Below are 19,569 nucleotides of genomic sequence, written 5' to 3' on the forward strand. Positions count from 1 at the left end.
GTGACGGTGAAGTAAAAAAAAAATGGAAAATTGTTTTATTCGGACTGACTCTCTAAAGACCCTTTGGGACGAAAGTCTTTGAAAATCCTGTTGTTCATACAAAAAAAAAATCTAAAAACCCTTCTGCTATTACCCGATTAACCATATAACCGTTCCATGCCTGTACGACTTCAATGTAGCTGAAAATGGAATCATCAACAGTAAAGACAAAAATGAGTGTGACAGATACTTTGGAAAATGGCATCGGTCACATATTCCAGATTTTTAGCCCCATACGAAGTACGAAGGGGCTTATAGGATTACGATGCCGTGTGTAATTGATGGAATTCGAAGCAGACGGTAAGGGCAAAGTGTTTACCTATGTTCATAGATGACGAATCCGCATAAAAAATTTTGTCTGTCCGTCACGTCAATATCTTGAGTAAATCAAATCCGATTTCAAAAAAAAAAATCCCTGAAAGATAGTCAAAATAGTGAGGCTAAGTCGAAGATGGGCGATTTTGGGGACCCACAAGTGCTTCAACGTTTTCTGTGAGTTAGACCACTTGGTGTGAACTAGGTACAGGGCGGCAAGCCGTTTTTGCTTGTTAGTTCAGGTACTTGTGTAACTCCGTGTGCCTAAAGTTCTTTAAGATTTTTCTTTGTTCCATGTTGTTTGCCACGAAACGTTGTGGAACAAATTTTTTTTCCGGAAAATGGAAAATCGTTTTTCCGGCCGGAAAAGCCATTCATATGAAAACCTTCGAAGTCGAATATCTCCGAAAATACAATATTTTTTTGAAAAATTTCTTCTGTTCTGGAAGGTATGGCTCATTACCGATATTTCATGGAAGAACTTTTTTTAGAGGAGTTGGAATGGAGTCGTTATTAGGGTTCACCTAAAAAGTGTCCCGGAAAATTCATCAACTTTGAAGCCATTTTCCCTGGCCATTTCGAATTTATTTTTCATAAAAGTGGTGACATTCGAAAGCTACATTCAAGTGCTTCTGATTTCAGCCGGCCGGACATGATCCATGTTCGGGAGCCTGGGATATGAACTGGGAAAGTCATGTATGTCCATATAAGGATTTTTCAAGTTTTTTCTAGATCAATAAAAGATAGTTAGCTATAATTTGGGATGCTAATTCCAGTGTTTCTTATACATACAACTCGTCACTACTTCCCCTCTCCTTGATTTCGGTTCAAGGATTATGGGAAGTTCCATATTTGGGATGTTATTGATGGTTTTCCCTATGAAAATATTTATTTACTTTACGAAAGCATTTTCGTGTGACATAACTATTTTATTGGTCCCGTTCCAGGATGAAATAATTTTTGTGACTGTTTATGGAGTAACCCATCCAAAATGTTGTCGAATCCTTACGTTTCTAGCTCTTCTTTGTTCTAGACACTAGACATATCTCACGTTTTTGGCATTTTTTTCGGCTGACGTTTGAACTTTTAACAAGTTTGAAGTCACCAGAGGTCAGTTCCTAAAAATAAATCACGTCTTCATGGTCCACTGTCTTCCCTACCCTAGAACTACAGAACTGCAGAGAATTCTGAAGATTTAAAAAAAAAAATCTCAACGCATTCTTATATGAAAATGACCAAACACAACGCTGCCTTTGATTTGGTTTCTGTGCGTTTCATTTGAATTTGCAGCGGACTTATGGTGTGAATTGGTTGCCGACACTAATTTTCGGGTGTCATGGGAAGTTTACAGTTAAAGGAAAAATAATGGAAAGAGAGAGAGAGAGAGAGAGAGAGCGGTTTCCATTGTTGTTTTTAAACGGAGTGAAGTGCGAATTAAGCTTAACACATGTTAAACTAACTGGTCCTTCGCCTAAAATAAAATCCATGAAATTTCCAGGGAAGTTGGTTCACAAAATAATAGAACGCTGACATTTGTAATTTTATGAGGAAGGTGAGAATTATAATTTCATTTACCTCCTGTAATGTCATAATATTCACAATTTGAGTGTTAACCAGGCAGGAGCGCTGATTTGACTAGGGACCTGAATAATCTAGGAGCCCTAAATTTTTTGCGAATAAAATTTTTCAATTTACGTCAGTGTTCATTTGAGTTCATTTTCACACAGTATATTAGGTCCCTTATTTGACGTTTCGAAAATGAACCGCTCCTGCCTGGTTTATTTTACTCTGCCGTGCATTCACAGAACGTACATTTATTAACTGAAAACTTCGATAAATGGTCATTTGCGCACGGCTAACTTCGATAATGTCACATTTATTCACGGAAAACTTCAATAATTTCTCATTTATTCACTGAAAATTGACAAATTCTTGACAGTTCACTAGATGTGTGTTTTATTTGTAGGGAATATGAATGAGTGACGGTGTCATGGCGTGTTTATGTTTCAGTTTGATTTTTTTAATTTGTTTTTTATGGTGATTATGACATTACAGGAGATAAAACCTTGTTCCTAACACGGTAGTAAATGGGGGTTTTGCGCACACGATGTGTTGCCGATACGAGCGAAGCGACTAGATCTGACATCTAGTGCGCAAAACAATCCCATTTACTACCTTATTATGAAAATAGCTATTAAGCTTTAGTTTCCAAACAGTTTTTTTTTATTCTTAAATTTTATTTTCTCAATAGGCAACTTAAAACAAAAATTCTACAAAAAAAATGTTTCATAAATTTATAATTAGATAATGAACTGATCGGTTGTAATTTTCCAGTCCGATAATAATTTCTTTGATTTGTTCCACAAACTCAAGGAATAGATAATTATAAAGAAGAGACAAATTTAAAACGTCTAAAGATACAAATGTGTCTTTGCAAATGTTCCATCTTAGTTTAAATTTATGGTTTTCCTTTCCTTTTCTTATCTTAAATATATTAAATTTCATTTTACATTGTTTGTGTGTCTATATTGTGATGATTGGGGGGGTCAACTTTTATAGTGAAATGGGAAGAAAATGCCAAGGTTATACCACAATAAGCATAAAAGATTAGTTTTAGAGAAATTGTTTTTCTGTAGTAAAATTTTACAATTATAAATTCAACGTTTTGTTTGTTTCTTTTTTACACTTTCATATTTTTTTAAAGCTTAAACTTAGTGGATTATTACGAAGCGATTTCTAAACAACAGAAAACTTATTTTCCTTTCCTCAATTTTATCGTTTAACAGAACTCCCTTAGGCATATGCTATCATAATTTTCTTTTTTTATTTAAATATAATTTCCATTCCATCGTCTTCATGTTGGAATGATAAAATTATTTTCTATTTTCTTTTTCATTTTAATTCAATTTATATCATGATCATAAGCGAGCTGTGTAAGCGTTTCACTGGTGAAAAAAGAAAAGAAAAATCGACGAACTAAATGAATTCAGGCTTGTTTGACATGGGTTAAGTCTAATTAATTAACAGGATCAATGGAAATAAAGTTGTAAATTTGAAAAACAAAGTTATATGATTGACATAAACACTTTGGGTTGTAACGAATAAATCTCTAGCATACGATCTTAAAATTTCTGTTCTTCATAGCAATGTAAAGTTTTCGATTTGAATTCTTCACATCCAAATGAGGTTCTTCCCAAGAATGTCAGGAAAAAGATAAATTTCCGTTTTAAGGATACACAGTTTAAGATAGAAAAAGATTTACGTTGAAAAATTACAGAAATGAAAGATTTATTTCGAGATTTATGTAAAAATAACATCACTCCGAACCCTCTCTCTAGGTATTTCTAACTCTACTGTATGGTAAGCCCCGTATACAACATCGAGAGACAGAAATTCGTGTTTAACCATTTCATATCAATCAGTGTTGTATACCCGGCTTATTACTTTAAGTGTCTTGAAATGTAAATATTCTCTATGTTCATTACAATATGAAAATTCTGTGGACCCTGATTGAGGTACTAATGCGGAGGTTTTGTGTCTGGTGGGGATACTCATTTTCTTTAAATCGGTTTTCAAACTGTGCTAGTGTGACGGTCACTGTGACCTGGGTATAGGTCGGTCGCAACCGATTTTTAGTAAAAAATATATACAAGCAGTTTGTCGGTGTCATAAAAGGGTTTGGAAACTTTGAAGTGAATATTAACAACGAAAACAGTCAATGATTTTTTAACTCATTGATCCACAGTGACGGAATGAATTGGACATTACATTTAAGTTGTGATCTTGCTGAATTCATTGGATTTTTTTTTTAAATTTAGTACTCAAAACATGTGTACTGTGTAGCTTTAAAGGAATCTTGGCGTAAAATTTACATTTTTGCCAATGAGTCTGAAAAACTGTGATCCGCCACTGTTACTCATAACATAGATTAAGGTTAGCTCGTTCGGTATGTAGTTTTTTTATGTAGGTGCATGGGATTTCGGTGGGGTTTGAAATCTAGTTTCTATATGTTGCACACATTGCATTGTCCAAGTTCTTTATTTGGTGAATTAGGTGAAGTCCTTTTTCACAAAACAAGAAAAAAATTTTGAATTTGTCAACAACGTGCACAAAACGAAAATCAAACCCTACTCGAAACTGGTGACGATCCACTTGTCAACATGAACAAATTCCATAATCTAATAGTTAAACATACTATGGATAAAAAGTTGTCAAGTCGAGTTCACGTGTGAAATTTGATCATGAGACGAGGTCAAGGTCCATTACTCACTCAGAAACATGACTCTTCATTTTTATCCCTAGTTATGTACACAACATTGAACACGAACTACGAATAGACACATTACAGCCCTAGGGTTGTAAAATATATATCTATGAAAATCCATTACACCACTGTATGAGATGTGTAAAAAAAACGTATGGTGTGCAGGATACGGGGACAGCTACACGTGTGATTGTTACATCTCAGTAAAAATTCTGTTCACAAAATTACAACATTCAATTAAAAATATTCCCAGACTATTATCATGATATTATTTGTTGTTGTTTTAATTTGATTTTGGATAGTTTATCAATAAAAAAAAAATTACGTTGTTTTCAAATAGTTTTTTTTTCGTCTTCTTTTGTCTATCAAATATTTAATTGAGAATTTAAATGACACATCTATTGTAATTTACGATGTACAAAAATATACGGTCCAAAAATATATTATTATTTTCACTTTTCCTTTTTTGTTTTATTTCCTTTTTTAATTATTAATTTTCATTGATGAACTTAAATCGGGAGTTATAGGTGAGTAACGTTTAATTTGATATTCTTCCTCATTCGTTTTTTCTTTTTCATTTTTGTTCTTTTCTACTTAAACGCAATTTAATTTTAAATATTTTTTGTTTGTTTGTTTTTAAACAGAAAATCCAATATATTTCGAACACAATATATATAATATTCGTTAATAATAGTTCTTGCGATCAAATAAAGCATTATATATATCCAAGGGGCATTAATATATTTTCTTCTTTTTATAAATATTTTCATTTTTGTTTTGTTTTAAAAATTGTTTGTGGATAAATATGTTTTGTTTATAATTTGTATTTAGGTTAAAAATTCTCTTATTACACTGAAATTGTCTTGAATCAACTATAAGAATTATTTGATTTCTTTATAAATTACATTCATCTAACGCTTATTTAATTTTATAATTCTTTTACATTCGGTCACAATTACATACTGAAACTATGTATAGTTTGTTTCGACGAGGCAGGCAGCGGATAAGCGACCTACGACAAACATAGTGGATGTTAGGGCTATTTGAGTAGAGGCTTTCATTCTGATTGGATGCAATATTTTTGTGCGATTCTCAGACAAACCTGTTATAAACGGTTCGTCATCTGTTATGGGCAACAATTCAAAAATAAGAGGTGAACTATGGCTATTGCAATGTTTAGTTTCGAGTAGCAAAAATTCTTTTAAATTTTCAGAAAATCCTTCAAAATCAATTAATCTGTAAATCAAACAAAATCCTTGAAAATCAAAGGAAAACTTTGAAAATCAAACAAAACTTTTCTTACGCTTTCTTTCCTTGATTTTTTGCTTGTAAATCAGAGGAAAATCGTTTGAAAATTTTGTTTTAGAAAACCCTTTTGCTCTCAAAATACACGATTACTGTCCCTCGGGAATAGCCATTTTCGATACTAGTAACGAAATTTGAGTTGTTTAATTTCTTTGAATTCTAGCATTAGTGGCGTTAGTATCGAAATGAAGTTTATTTTAGGACTAGTTAGCCTAGAGGTACGTCATTTTCATGGTACATGACAAAGGAAATGTAGATCTGCCAAGAATATAAATTCTGCATCCAGTAAACCCAATACTGCAAGCCCTGTCGATCAAACTTATCTTTTGCTTGCCAATTATTCTTTTGTGCGCAATATCAGATCGTCTCTGACCTCGTTCTGCAAACTATGATTGTAGCGGGAAACCTTTGTTTGGCCTCCGCTGCAATCGTTTATCTAAATATAGTCTTCTTTTTCCAGCAAGTTTCATTTTAGTTTTCACAATTTTTATGTTTAATATAGATCACTAAAAGCAGAACTTTGTTTTTTTTTTTGTAATTTTTGTTTTTAAATGTTTTGTTTTTTATTGAAAAAATTCTATATTTTTGAGTTAGAAAACTGTTTGGCTGTAAATGCAACGTTGTAATGGCAGTGAAATTTTAAGTATTTTCTGGTTGAAAATTCAGAGAATTGTGTCAGACAATTTTTTTAGAATTTCAATTTGGTTTTATTTCCATTTTCTTGTTTAATTTTCATTTTTTTAAATTTTTTTATGGTTTTGTCTCTCTCTCTCTCTCTCTCTCTCTTCCATTTCTTGACCCTTCCATAAACTGAATATGCTAACGAATCTCTTGGTAATTTCCTTATCATTTCTAATTTAGTTTCTTTTACGAAAACACCAAATCAAATGCATTAAAGATAATTTGATTTAAAAAAAAATGGAATTCAAATCCTTTTCTTACTGACAATACAAGACATCTAACCCGCTTATCGTTCACCGTCGTTCCATCTGCCATTTATTTATTATTTCATTTACATTTTATTCGTCTATTCTTTGCCATATTCATAAATAACTATTCATCATAACAAAAATTAAATATCAAACCCTGTATTATTCGCAAGCTTAATCGACATTTAAAAGCAAAATGTGAATTATAAAAATAAAGAAAAAGCGAAAAGCCGTCCGCTATGTAGAATTGTTTGATAATGGGAATGCAAATAAGCAATTTTTACGTTTAAACAAAAGTCTGTTACCTGTTCAAATATAGCTGCAGCAGAATCAGTATACGGCGATCTATAGGACCATTTATAGTTTTGCATGTTCATTCTTGTGAGGTGCATTTTGTCAACACTTCTTATGTGGTAGAAATTGCCAAATTGGTACTGAACTATAAAATACCTACCGTGTATACAGCTCACTAGATATCGTTGTAAGTGGTTTTACCATTGAATAAACTGGCTCTTCTGTGCATGTGAGCCTTTTAAGTGTTCAACGAATCAGTTCCATTGAAATTCCATGGACTTCGATCGCTTGTTTGTGTCCATTTTCAAAAAATCCCAATTTCTCGAAATTCTCCAAAAATTTTAGGACCTTTGTGGGTAATTGTATAGGTACACCAGATCCGCCCTGATAATGGTGAAATCGGGGAAGGTCGGTCGCGCCTTTTGGTTTAATCAATTAAAATTTTTATACTGGCGCCTGTCACTTAATTTTTACGCTTTCTGATCAGCGTGTTGCCAAATGTCCGATGTGCCATTTGGTAGCCAGTCCGACCCTGCACCAGACCAACTGTGTTTTTTTTGTGTGCACTCATTTGATTCCATTTGATCACACCAACTAAAACCAAATTTGCCAGCTAGAGCACTAAACTTTCATTGAACAGTATGGGGACATGATGGTATACGTAGAATACTTTAGTCATTTCGGATGATCACTGCTGAAAATATCCGCATGCGTGGATTTTTGAAACAATTTTTTTTTTCTTCTCCATATCAACAAAGAACAAAAAAAGTGTATATCGAACGCCATTCCACCCATGCACAGCATATACAATCTACTATTTTTGGTGGCAAAATTATAAAAGTAAAAAGGAAAAATAAAACGAAATTTTGTAAACTAAAAATAATTAAATTTATTTATTCCAATTTTTCTCTGTTTTTTTTTTTTTTATTTTATTAAAAATCTTGTGTCCTTCTCACTGTTTGAAAGAAGAACAGAATTAATTCGCATTTTCGTCGATACGTTCGGTAAATTAATTAAATTTTTTCTTCCTAATTTCTACTTTCATGCGCCTTTGTTTGTGTATGTGTAAAAATGCATTATGAACAAAACGAAAAAAAAAATCTAAAAAAATGATGATGTCTTAGCAGCGTTATAGTTAGATATAATTTGTTTTCTTTCTTTTGCAGTTTATCTTCCTTCAAATTTTATTTCCTCTTTCCGTGACATGCAGGTAAATTACATTAAAAAAACGTGCGATCCCATTTTGAAATAAACAAAAAATCTTTTCGAAATTTCAATTATGGTTTCCAAATTATGAAAATGAACCAACACTAATTGAAGTCTGCGGAGAGCATATCATTCCAATCTTTTCTCCTAAGTCGGCAAATTTCCATTCAAACAAACAGGTAGATTTTTTCTAATCAATTGCGAGTTCAGACATTATTTCGGTGGCCTAATTAGGTATATAGGCATTGCATGGAGCCCGATTGACTGTTTTCGACATCAAATGGAAAATGTTTTCGTTTCTTTAATGTAACAAACAGAGTAAATGGAAGGATGATAGAGAAAAAATGCCGAATGTACTGTAGTGTCCTCCATGATTTTTCGTTATATTTTCGACTAGTGTCTAGATCAACTTGAATGAAATTAGGTTGACGAACGAAGCGTGTGCGGATTGTATGATGACATTGTGTCATTTTTGACATTGGCTTTCGTAAGTCACTTCTAAAGTCACGTGAAGGTATATACTGGCTGCAGGGCTTAATTTTGGGATTTTTAATTGTGACGATTCCAAAAAAAAACTCTGAAAATATTCCTAGGAATTTTTCGGAATTTTCAGAACTAAAATTATCATAGAAGAGCCCAGTCTGCAAACGATTTCAGAAACACATCGCGATCGGCCCGAATACCGGAACCCTGAGCATCATCCAGTTCTCTTTTACCGTTTTGTTTTTTTTTGCAATGAAGGCAACAATTAGTGTTCCGGTTAAAATCATTTCCATGCCAGTCAATTTCATAATTTGCTTCCATAAAATTACTTTTCGATGAAGAAACTTATAAAATCGTAATTAGGAAATTGGTTTTTTCTTCTTCTTTTTCTTTGTTGTTTTTTTTATCATTACCATTATTTACATTTAATGTGCTCTTTAAGATCCTTCTTCCTTCTCGTTTTCTATTAAATAAAAAATAATAAAAACTTACGATGTGATTTAAAAAAAAATGAAGACGGAAATTTCAAGGTAAAAGGTTTCTTGGTAGAGTTTTTTCCCACAAATTCCACAAATTGGACTTAAAAAAAACTCTACCGACAAACCTGGCTACACTTTGTTTTCTAACAAAAAAAATATTTTTTTTAATGATTTAAGCACTAAAATATAACCTTAAATATGTGATTTGCTTGCATTTTATTTACTTTGTGTTTTATTTTACATATAAAAAAACTTACACTTAAGAACGTTCTCAGATCATTAACCGCAAAAAATATTGTAATTATCATTTGAATAATATTAAAAATGAACGAGGGCCGTTCAATTGAATTTTTAAATATAAAAACTATTATTGTAAAATCGTAAAAAAAGAGAGAACGAAATTTATTTCCTTAAAAAAATTAGATTTGTAAAAAAATTAAATTCTTTTTTTCTTTTCACTTAATTTTCTCGTCTGGTACTTCATTCTGAAGTTTCGTACTTGATTTGTGCATAACAATTTATGATTTTATTTTTATTTGATGATATATCAACAGCGGAAGTTGGTTCTTTTCTTCTTCTTATAATTTTCTTTTTAGCTTTTCTTGGATCTATGTTCTATGTTTTACAGGGGAGGGAAAAGGCGCCAACGATTCTGTTCTTTCGACAAATTGATTGATATAAATATTGATAAATAAATAAATCCTAAGTTTTGTATCCCATCGATCCTATGGATCTTCTTGATAGGGATAAAGCTGTCATTGGATAACATTATGTCAAACTTTCATTTGTTTGCAAAAAAAAGCCGCCTCTGAATTATTATTGATTGTTTTCGTCAAACCGTTAGATACAACGGATGACGTAAAAAGTGAACATAATAAATGAAGTTTTGTACTTTTGAATGATTTCGACTCAGACTTCGATCCACGGACACAGAGGTGTTTAAAATTGATCAATTGGCTGTAATATTTTAATCGAATTCAGATCTTTCGAATCAAATCAAATTTCTTTTGGATAAAGAAAGTGAACGCATCCAAAAGTTGGAAATCGAAAAAATTAGACAAAATTTCAATGTTCTGATTATCAAATTATTCTTATCGGTCATGAGAAATGTGAATTACATTTCTTCAATGACTAACAAGAGCAAATGCAGTAATTACTCTGTAGATGACATGGTTCGTTGTTACATTTTTTTAAAATCAATTTTTCGTTACATTGATTTTGAATAGGTTTTTCGATTGATTTCTTGGTTCATCGTGATTTTACGGTGTTTCCTCGGATTGAAGTCTGATCGATGACAATGTTATTACAAAATGCTGGTTTCTTATATATCAATACAATTGTTGGACGAATGAATGCATATTGATTCCTCCCTCGTGGGGAGAGTGGAGGACGGTGAGAATAAATTTGTATTATTATGCTCACACAGTAGAAAAGTGACATTTTGGGGGGATGAATGTTCGGTTGAAGATTGAATTACTTGAATGTTGCGGTTAAAAACCGAAAATAGAAAAGAAAAAAAATAGAAAAACAGAAAAATTAATTATTTTCACAACAGTAAAAAACGAAAAAAAAGTCCGTAGTTTTTCCTTGAACACAATCATTTGAATAAAAAAAATATTTTTTTTTAAATTTTTTTCTACTCATTTTTCTTTACCATTTTTTTCCTTTTTTATTTATTTTTATATTTAAAAATCATCTAAGGCAAAATACAAAACGATTTTTTTATAATAATAAGACAGAACATGTGAATAATACGTTAATATTTTATAACAACAAAGTCGCGACAATAATTTAAAAATTATCAAATACATTTTTTCCATTTTTTGTCAATAATTTAATGCGTGAATTAGATTTTTGAAATTAAAGAAAAATAAAAAAATTTAAAAACAAGACAGTGACTCCTCATTTTTTCATCGGCTAAGCAGAATATATGTAGTTTTCATAGTTTGTTTTTTTAAAAAAGAATTTTTTTTTCAATTTTTTTTTGTTTCTTTTCTTTAAAAATCACACACTGAAAGCATATTTTTCAAATACACTTAAAGTTTGAGAGATTAATTATAATTTTTTTAAAATTAATTTTTCCTTCCTCAATTTTTCTTTATAAATATTTTCCATAAAATGACCATCAAAAGAAAAATTATAATTTATGAATCCGATCAACAGGATATCCATCGATCATTTCTCGTAATTTCTTAATTCAGATTCAGTTGTTATAAAATTTCTAATTAAAAGATAAAATGAGAGAAAGAATCTCATGTGTTTTGAGATTCATTTCATTACGTTACTCGGATTTTAAAGAAAACAAAGAAAACTTTTTCATTATTTAATTTTAAAAGAAACTCTAGTCCGATTGAAATGTCTCTTTACGTAAACATTCAAACGCTCCATTTGTATTTTACTTTTCTTTTCCTTCATCTCTCTTTTTTTTTAAACTCAATTTTCTGTTCCGTTTAATTTTCACTTTTTCTGTTTCAATAATTGTGTTCATTTATACGTACGTAGCAACGGAGCTGGCGCCCGGCTGTTGCGTTGAATTATGTGGAGTCGGTTGAGGACTGACCGGTTGTTGCGGTTTACCAGGTACGTATTGACCAATAAACGAGCCGTCTTCGGTGAATTGACCTAAAATTGACACAGACATGGAATTAGGTGCACTGCTAGCTGATGCGTTTCGGTTGTTGACGGATGTAATGGGCCGTGTTCAATTCGGTGGTAAAATCATTCAGCTGACGTCAGTGAAATTTAGACAGCAATCTGCTTCAGCTGATCCACTCACTCATACACAATCAAAACTGTTAAACTATCACCCACAGTCGTGTAACTGTTACAACCGTATAAACGCAAATATTTAACCAATTTTGTTTAAGTATGAGTGGACCAGCTGAAAAAAAGCAAAAGGAAATTCCTATCTAAATTTCACTGACGTCCACTGTATGCAACAAATGAAACATTATTATTATTGATGATGTGCGCACGGCGGTTTAGACAAATTTGAAGATTGTGTGAATGAGGGAAATGTCACAAATTGTTTGTGTTTCACTTGAGTGAAGTGAATTCGTCGCATGATTTTGCTTTAGCGTTATTGACAAGTGCAGAAATTTCGTAAAAAGGATTAATTGAGAAATATTATAACTGGCCTTCAGATCCTCCAGCACTTGCATTTGTAGGTACAGTAAATGTGCCTAGATGACCAGTAAAGGCTTCGGAACCGAATTTCGTCAATTTTACCGAGCTATCGATCGTATCAAGGCCACTGAGAATTTTCAATTTACAATGCAGAATGAGAAGTGGAAATTTAATACACTCTGTTCCACACATACAGTTGATGAAACAAATGAGTGACTTATAATACAGTGCCACTTCTAGGTGTTCACAGCTTCATTTCCGAATTTTTAGAAATAAAATTCCCAAAAGCCCTGTGTAAGGGCTAAAATAGGAAAGCAAAAAGTGATAATTCTTCCGACAACGAGTTGTAAACGGACTATAGAATAAAGACATTGATACGACTCAGCAACCATTAAACTTAAAATTAAAACAAAAAACGAAAAAAATGTTTACCTCAATTCAATATTAGCAAGAAAACATCAAAGCAGTGGTAGGTAAATTTTTTTTAAAAAACAAAATGATAAAAACGTTGAAAAAAAATTATGTAAAAAGTTATGTCGAGCGTTTTGTTATACAAGCGTTGCGAACGCTTGTGAATTCGAAGAAGGCTTTCCCTTCTTGCCATACTGTCCGATGAATGAGCCTTCCTCCGTAAATTGACCTGAATATGATTAAGAAACGATAAACAAAATGAATCAAATTAATCAAACAAAAAACAAAATAAACAAAAATTCAAAAACAAAACCAGCCACACAAAACACATACTAGAATTATACGCGGGACTCGTGTTCGTTTAGTTGCAAGTGTTCGAAAACCACACGGGTTAGTAAATGATTTTCAACAAAGAAGTTAGTAAAAATTCCGGATACAAATTTGACAATTTTATGGTGCGGATCCAGTCTCAACGGAGGATAACAATTCCATACTACCAAACGTAGTAAACGTAACAATCTTACCTGTATCTCCTTCACCATATTCAGCCATAGAATCGGCGTCGTCTTCGTGATCAGGTTTCGTTAAATTTGATGCCACCGATTGCCGTCCTGCGCTTTTGTTGTCCAAACTAAAACAACCAACAACAAATTCCAATCAGTAAAGCTGCTACTCTGAACAGACTAATTTGTATTTTGTGTTTCATCCGAAATGACTTACGGCTGTGAGTATTCATGGAATCCACCTTCGTCGTTGTAGTCTCGCCGACCATTGGCCAGTTCACGGTCATGAACATCGTATTTGCCACCGCGGTTGCGTTTGATTATGCAGATTAAAATTAAAAGCAACAACAGGAATACAATAGCCAACATCATGCCAATGAACCAACCGGCTGTCGCTACATTTTCGCTTGGCACTTTTAATATGGATTCTGCAACCGAATAATCCAATAAGTAAAACGAGATATTCGTTCAGGTGTCTTTAATGACAACTTACCGCTTCCAGAAGTGCTAACTTCTTCGATTGGACTTTCGGTCAAATACTCGCCATCGACAGCAACGACGACAAATTCGTAAGTCGAGTCTGGTTCCAATGGTCGCACAACCAACCAATTTTCTTGCAATTCAGGATCGGTTTTTATCCATACACTTTCGCCTTTAATGCGATATTTGACGAAGAAATGTGAGCCGGGTTTGCCGTCTAAATTCGGCTTCCACGTGATCAATACATTGGCGTATCCATTCTCAGTGGGCAAATGTTCGGTTGTGAAATAGGGAACATCTGGTGGTACGGAAAGTCCAGACAAAGTTTTTTGTTCGATGAAATAGTCTTCACCCTCACCAGCCTTTGTGGTGGCAGCGATATGGATTCGGTATTTTGTACTGTGTGCTAATCCAGCTAGTTTCGCTCCGGTAATACGTGGATCATTAATGTGTGGTTCACGTTCTTGTTTCGCTTCCAATCTGGTTCCATTCACCATTTCGTAGTAGATCTTGTAACCGGTCAGTTGACCATTGGGTTGCAATGGTTTCTTCCATGTCAACCAGAACGCCGACGAACCCAATGGATATGCTTCAAATGTTTGTACACTGCTGGGCACACCTTCTGGTGTCCTGAAGTCAATAACTGCACTCGGCGGTCCATTATATCGGCTATTGTATACCAATACTCTGGCAAAATTGTTTGCGTCTGGTGTGAATTTGGTCACCAATGCCTGACTGGAATCACCTTTAACGTGGATTTCACGGTAGTTTTCATCACCATCCTGTTCTGTCCACGTCTGAATTTTGTAGCCCTTAAAATGGCCTCGTACACTTTCGTTCGGTACTGGATTCCAGCTAAGAACTGCTGATGTGCTGCCGGTCACTTGCAACATGGTGAAGTTCGTTGGTGCCTGCGTCGGCCGATCTTCGCCCGAATATCCAATCACTTCTTTGGCTGCCATATTTGACTCTCCCATTTCGTTAATTGCAACCACCTTGATTCGGTACCGTTGGAACGTCGGCTGATCTCTGATTAAAATGTTCGACTGTTCCCAATCCCAAATATCTTCGGTATTCCATTTCTCAGCCGGTATGTCACGTTTCCAGTAAACGCGATACTGGAAGTGTGCAGCATTGTGCTCGATTTCTGGCATATGTGTCCACGATATGATCAAATTGGTAGGTTCGTTACCTTTACCCTCAACATTATCTGGATTTTTATATGGAACGTCTGGTTGAGTTGAGCATTGTTCGCTGTGTCCGGACGGAAGTGATGGTCCAATTTTATTAAAAGCTAAAATTCGGAATGTATAATTGGCCCACGGGCTCATTGCAACGGTGTATGTAAAATCGGTTGCGGGTACTTTATCGAAGGCTACTTCCCAACTATCTGGTGTGAATGAGGTATTGTATTGGATGGTGTAGTGCAAAATGGGAGCACGATTGTCGCCTAACGGTTCCCATGTAACGGCAGCATCATGAGAATTACAACGTACTCCTTTCAGTCTTGGTGGATTTGGCACATCTTGAACGATCAATGTAGCTTGAGCTCGGGCTTCATCCAATTCAGTGCTAGCCACACAAATATAAATACCCGAATCGAGTTCGGCAGTCTTAGAGATAGTCAGAGAATAGTCATTTGTGCGTACAAAACGTGGCTCATTTTCAAAGTCAATTTCTTCGCCATCGTTCAACCATTTTATCTGCAGATCCAGTGACGAATCAGCAACGGCATTACAGCGGAATGTGGCTGGATTACCGGCTGCCACTTCATAGTCTTGTGGCTCGTCGGTGATACGAGTATGTTCTTTCACAATCAAACTACCACTCGCTTCCTTTGTGCCAAATTTGTTTTCAGCATGACACGTGTAATCGCCGGCATCGGCGAAACCCACTTGTGTGATCAACAAATCGCCATTCTCTTGTGTTTTGTATCGTCCACCGGTCAATTCCAAACCGTTACGGATCCATTTCACTTCAGGTTTCGGTGCGCCGAACACACGGCAAATCATCGATACAGTTCGTCCATCGACGGTAGCTTCTTGGCGCGGTGGCTCGGTGATCTCTGGTGGCAGTGCTAACACATTCAAGTAGACATCTTTGTACACATAGCCCAGTGAGTTGGTTGCGTTACAACCGTAATTTCCCGTATCCTTTTTGTTCAATTTCTTGATGACAATGCTATTTGTGCTCACTGTTCTTCGATCATTCGCTGGTGATTCAGCAATTGGCTTTCCATTGTGTATCCATTTAATGGTGGGCTCTGGAAGATTATTGAGAATTTTGTGATAAATTTGGAACTAGTAACGTCGCAGAGTGACAATGCAAAAGAAAGGCACACCGTTCCTACTTTGCCACTAAACGAATAAAAGCAATGAAATGCACATACCTGGGAAGCCAGTAGCAGCGCAACGGAACTCAACAGTTTCATCTTCGGCAGCATTTTGAATTTCTGGCTCAATTGTAAAGTAGGGAACAGCCAATACCTCCAATTTGATGGAATACGATTGAGCGTTTCCGACACCGTTCGACGATTCACAAGTATAACTACCAGCGTCTTCGAATGTTGCATGCCGTATAATCAACGATTTACCATAATTGCCTTGCGTTATGCGATCACCCCAATTTATAGCTCGACCATCTTTAGACCATAATATCTGCGGAAGCGGCGTACCACCGTAAATGCAGTACAGTTCGACTCGTTTTCCACGCAGTGCCACTTCATTTTTCCTTGTTACGTATTGACGAACCGGTGCGTGTCTATTCTGAGTTGGAGATATGCCCGTTTGGACAACGTCTAACAGTACACGATTGCCCAGTTTATATTCGTTTCGGAATACCGATGTCGCCGAACACGCATAGTAGAAATCGTTCGATGCATCGTTGTGTGTCACATTGGAAAACCATAAATTTCCTTCTGGATCCAAGGTCATTCGAGAATTGTTAATACTTCTGATGCCGCCATCCGTGCTTTGAATCAACCAATAAACATTTGGTTTCGGCCAACCATCTGGCGGTTGACACTGTAACTTAAACGGATCACCTTCGTTGGCAGTGAGCGTTTTCGGAAGTTCGTCCTTAAACGAATTTAATTCGGCTTTGCGTACGAACACTGAATTTGATGTAGCCACACCGTGTTCGTTTTCGGCGAAACACTGATATTGACCCAAATCTTCGTCACGCGGTGAGGTTATGACTAATGTACCGCGGCCGGGCTGTTGGGACATTCGGTCATCATATGCTTGCCAGTCGAATTTCTTGCCGTTCTTTATCCATCGGTATCTGAAATGAATCAATGACGAGAAATTAGCCTCAGCCGAAATCACTAAATTTGTTTGTAAAAAATCATAACATTGATAGAAAAACAGAGATTTTTCGGGTAGTTCAACCTCAAATATTACGTTCTGGATCAACAAATCCCACACAGAAAGCATCGGGTCCGTCATCTGTTCCCGTACGTAACTACGTTCATTTCGAACCTTTGTCTATTTTGTAAAAGGGCCTTAACTCAGAGTGCAATCGTCTAAACTCCATTAATGATTATCCAATGACCCGATGCGTTAATTATCTTCAGTTAAAATAAATTTAATTTCTTTCTAAACGACAACCGAATATCATTCATTGTATTCTCTGTTGTTCAAACCGAAGAACAACGTTCCATTCACACACCCAATTTATCATCTAAATATGCAATCAAAGGGAATGTAACTTCAAGTATATAATGTGGCAGAGTCATGGTTATGTCTTGTAATGTGATTTTCTGTTGGTTATATTTCATAGATATAATCGAATCAGTGACAAATATGTTGATATTAATGTGAGTTGATGGATTAATAAATTCCATTAAATTCCCATGAATTATAGAGAAATAAAAGCAATTCGAAGGTGTATTTTACATCTATGGCTCCCTGTTGTTCTATGCAATGCAAAAGAAAATAGTGTGGTTTCATTGCAACTGGGAATTTCATTAACTAATTTGGAGCGAAGCGAACAAGCTTATTATTTACTTCGAGAATAAACACCTCCTCAAACAGTGGGCTGTGGTAAGTGGTATACGAACTGACTATTCATGTAATAAATGTATTGAGAACTGAGAATGCAACTCGTTACTTAGTATAAATCGTGTTAAAGATATAGAAATTTCTGTTCAACCCTTTCAGCAGCCGAAAAATAATGGCCGAGTAAAAATGTAAGAAATTGAATTCCGCTCTAAAAATAGTCAAGAGAAAATTTATTTTCCGCTGTTGACATTAATTGCTACTTAACTGCAATGGAATTTCGTTTTAAAATTCAATTTCACATTTTTGTTGAAAGTGGTTGTTGTCTTGGTTAATATTTTGATCTAATTTGGGCCCAAACCACTCGAGCAATTTTGAGTTGATGCGACCGCCATGCGTTCTACATAGCCTGTAGTGAATTTTGGATTACCACGGAAAAAGTAGCATAATTGTCGGTTTGGACGATGAAACAGGATCGCACGTGATCGGTAATTGCCGGAGATATAGGGCTATTAGGAATACTTTCTTTGGTAAACCGTCTCTCAAAGGTGAAGAATTGTTCCTCAGCAATTTAAACATGAGCTATCTGGCCACTTTCCTTAAGAGAACCCAGAGGTTTGCGTGCTGAAAGGTATGCGACAGGATACGATACGATGCTGTATGGCAAATGACGACGTGTAATGGTTGAAGACGACCCATGATCTTTTGGACTTTAACCCTATGCGATTCTACCATGGCTGTGATTTGGATTATGATTTTGACTTTGACTTGATTTTCATACAATTTATATCTAACTTTAACTCTAATTAATTTAATTGTTTTCAAACTGTGACTCTATTTCTACAGGAATGCTAACTTTAAATACCTATTTTGTTGTCAAACTATGTAAAATTTAACTTTTCTTTTGTTTTCAATAAACGAAGGAAAGGGGGCTTGGAACAAAGGATCGTAGATCCAGGTTCCTGTTCGACCGATGGTTGGACCCTCCAAAACTCCTATCTATCTATCTACTTAGTATAAATCGTGTTAAAGATATAGAAATTTCTGTTCAACCCTTTCAGCAGCCGAAAAATAATGGCCGAGTAAAAATGTAAGAAATTGAATTCCGCTCTAAAAATAGTCAAGAGAAAATTTATTTTCCGCTGTTGACATTAATTGCTACTTAACTGCAATGGAATTTCGTTTTAAAATTCAATTTCACATTTTTGTTGAAAGTGGTTGTTGTCTTGGTTAATATTTTGATCTAATTTGGGCCCAAACCACTCGAGCAATTTTGAGTTGATGCGACCGCCATGCGTTCTACATAGCCTGTAGTGAATTTTGGATTACCACGGAAAAAATAGCATAATTGTCGATCCAATCAACGCAAAATTGCTCGACGAGAAATTGATTTCAGAAATCTTTTACTTCATTCGTTTTGAACATGTTTTTTTTACTATATAAGACCTTATCTGTCATACCTTGTCGTTGTCGATAACAGATGACAGCCGTCTGTAACAGGTTAAAGAAAGTGAAATAGTTGTTTATACAATCGAAGTGCAAAGTACTTTACTAGTCTCTAGATATGTAACGGTCATAATGAACACCGTGAGCCTAATAAAGTTCTTTGCATCGAAATGTATACAACGTTTTATGCCACAGGCATCTAAAGTTTGCAAGTGGCATAAACAATATCAGCGTTTCTACAGCCTATTTCAATAGAATTTGGAGATCGATGAAAAATTGACCATTGAAGGA

At 34.7% G+C, this 19,569-nt stretch overlaps 1 protein-coding gene across 3 annotated transcripts in view; it reads right to left on the bottom strand.

Moving 5' to 3' along the window:
• Positions 1-6,574: 6,574 nt before the first annotated feature.
• LOC119067331 (neuroglian) overlaps positions 6,575-19,569 on the bottom strand; it is a 31,663-nt gene continuing 18,668 nt past the window's right edge. Inside the window, exons 3-8 of one of the 3 annotated variants that reach the window (XR_005085917.1) lie at positions 16,224-17,116; positions 13,848-16,097; positions 13,572-13,782; positions 13,376-13,482; positions 12,873-13,080; positions 6,575-11,936 (exon numbers count right to left, since the gene is read on the bottom strand). Coding sequence is in view for 1 of the 3 variants with exons in the window: in XM_037170235.1 (XP_037026130.1) it covers positions 11,803-11,936; positions 13,376-13,482; positions 13,572-13,782; positions 13,848-16,097; positions 16,224-17,116 (3,595 nt within the window). In the remaining 2 variants the exon portion in view is untranslated. Of the gene's footprint in view, positions 11,939-12,872; positions 13,081-13,375; positions 13,483-13,571; positions 13,783-13,847; positions 16,098-16,223; positions 17,117-19,569 lie in introns of all 3 variants that reach the window. The other 2 variants (XR_005085918.1, XM_037170235.1) reach the window with 2 other exon arrangements.

Source organism: Bradysia coprophila (genome assembly GCF_014529535.1).
Source record: "Bradysia coprophila strain Holo2 chromosome X unlocalized genomic scaffold, BU_Bcop_v1 contig_12, whole genome shotgun sequence".
Taxonomy (NCBI): Eukaryota; Metazoa; Arthropoda; class Insecta; order Diptera; family Sciaridae; genus Bradysia; species Bradysia coprophila.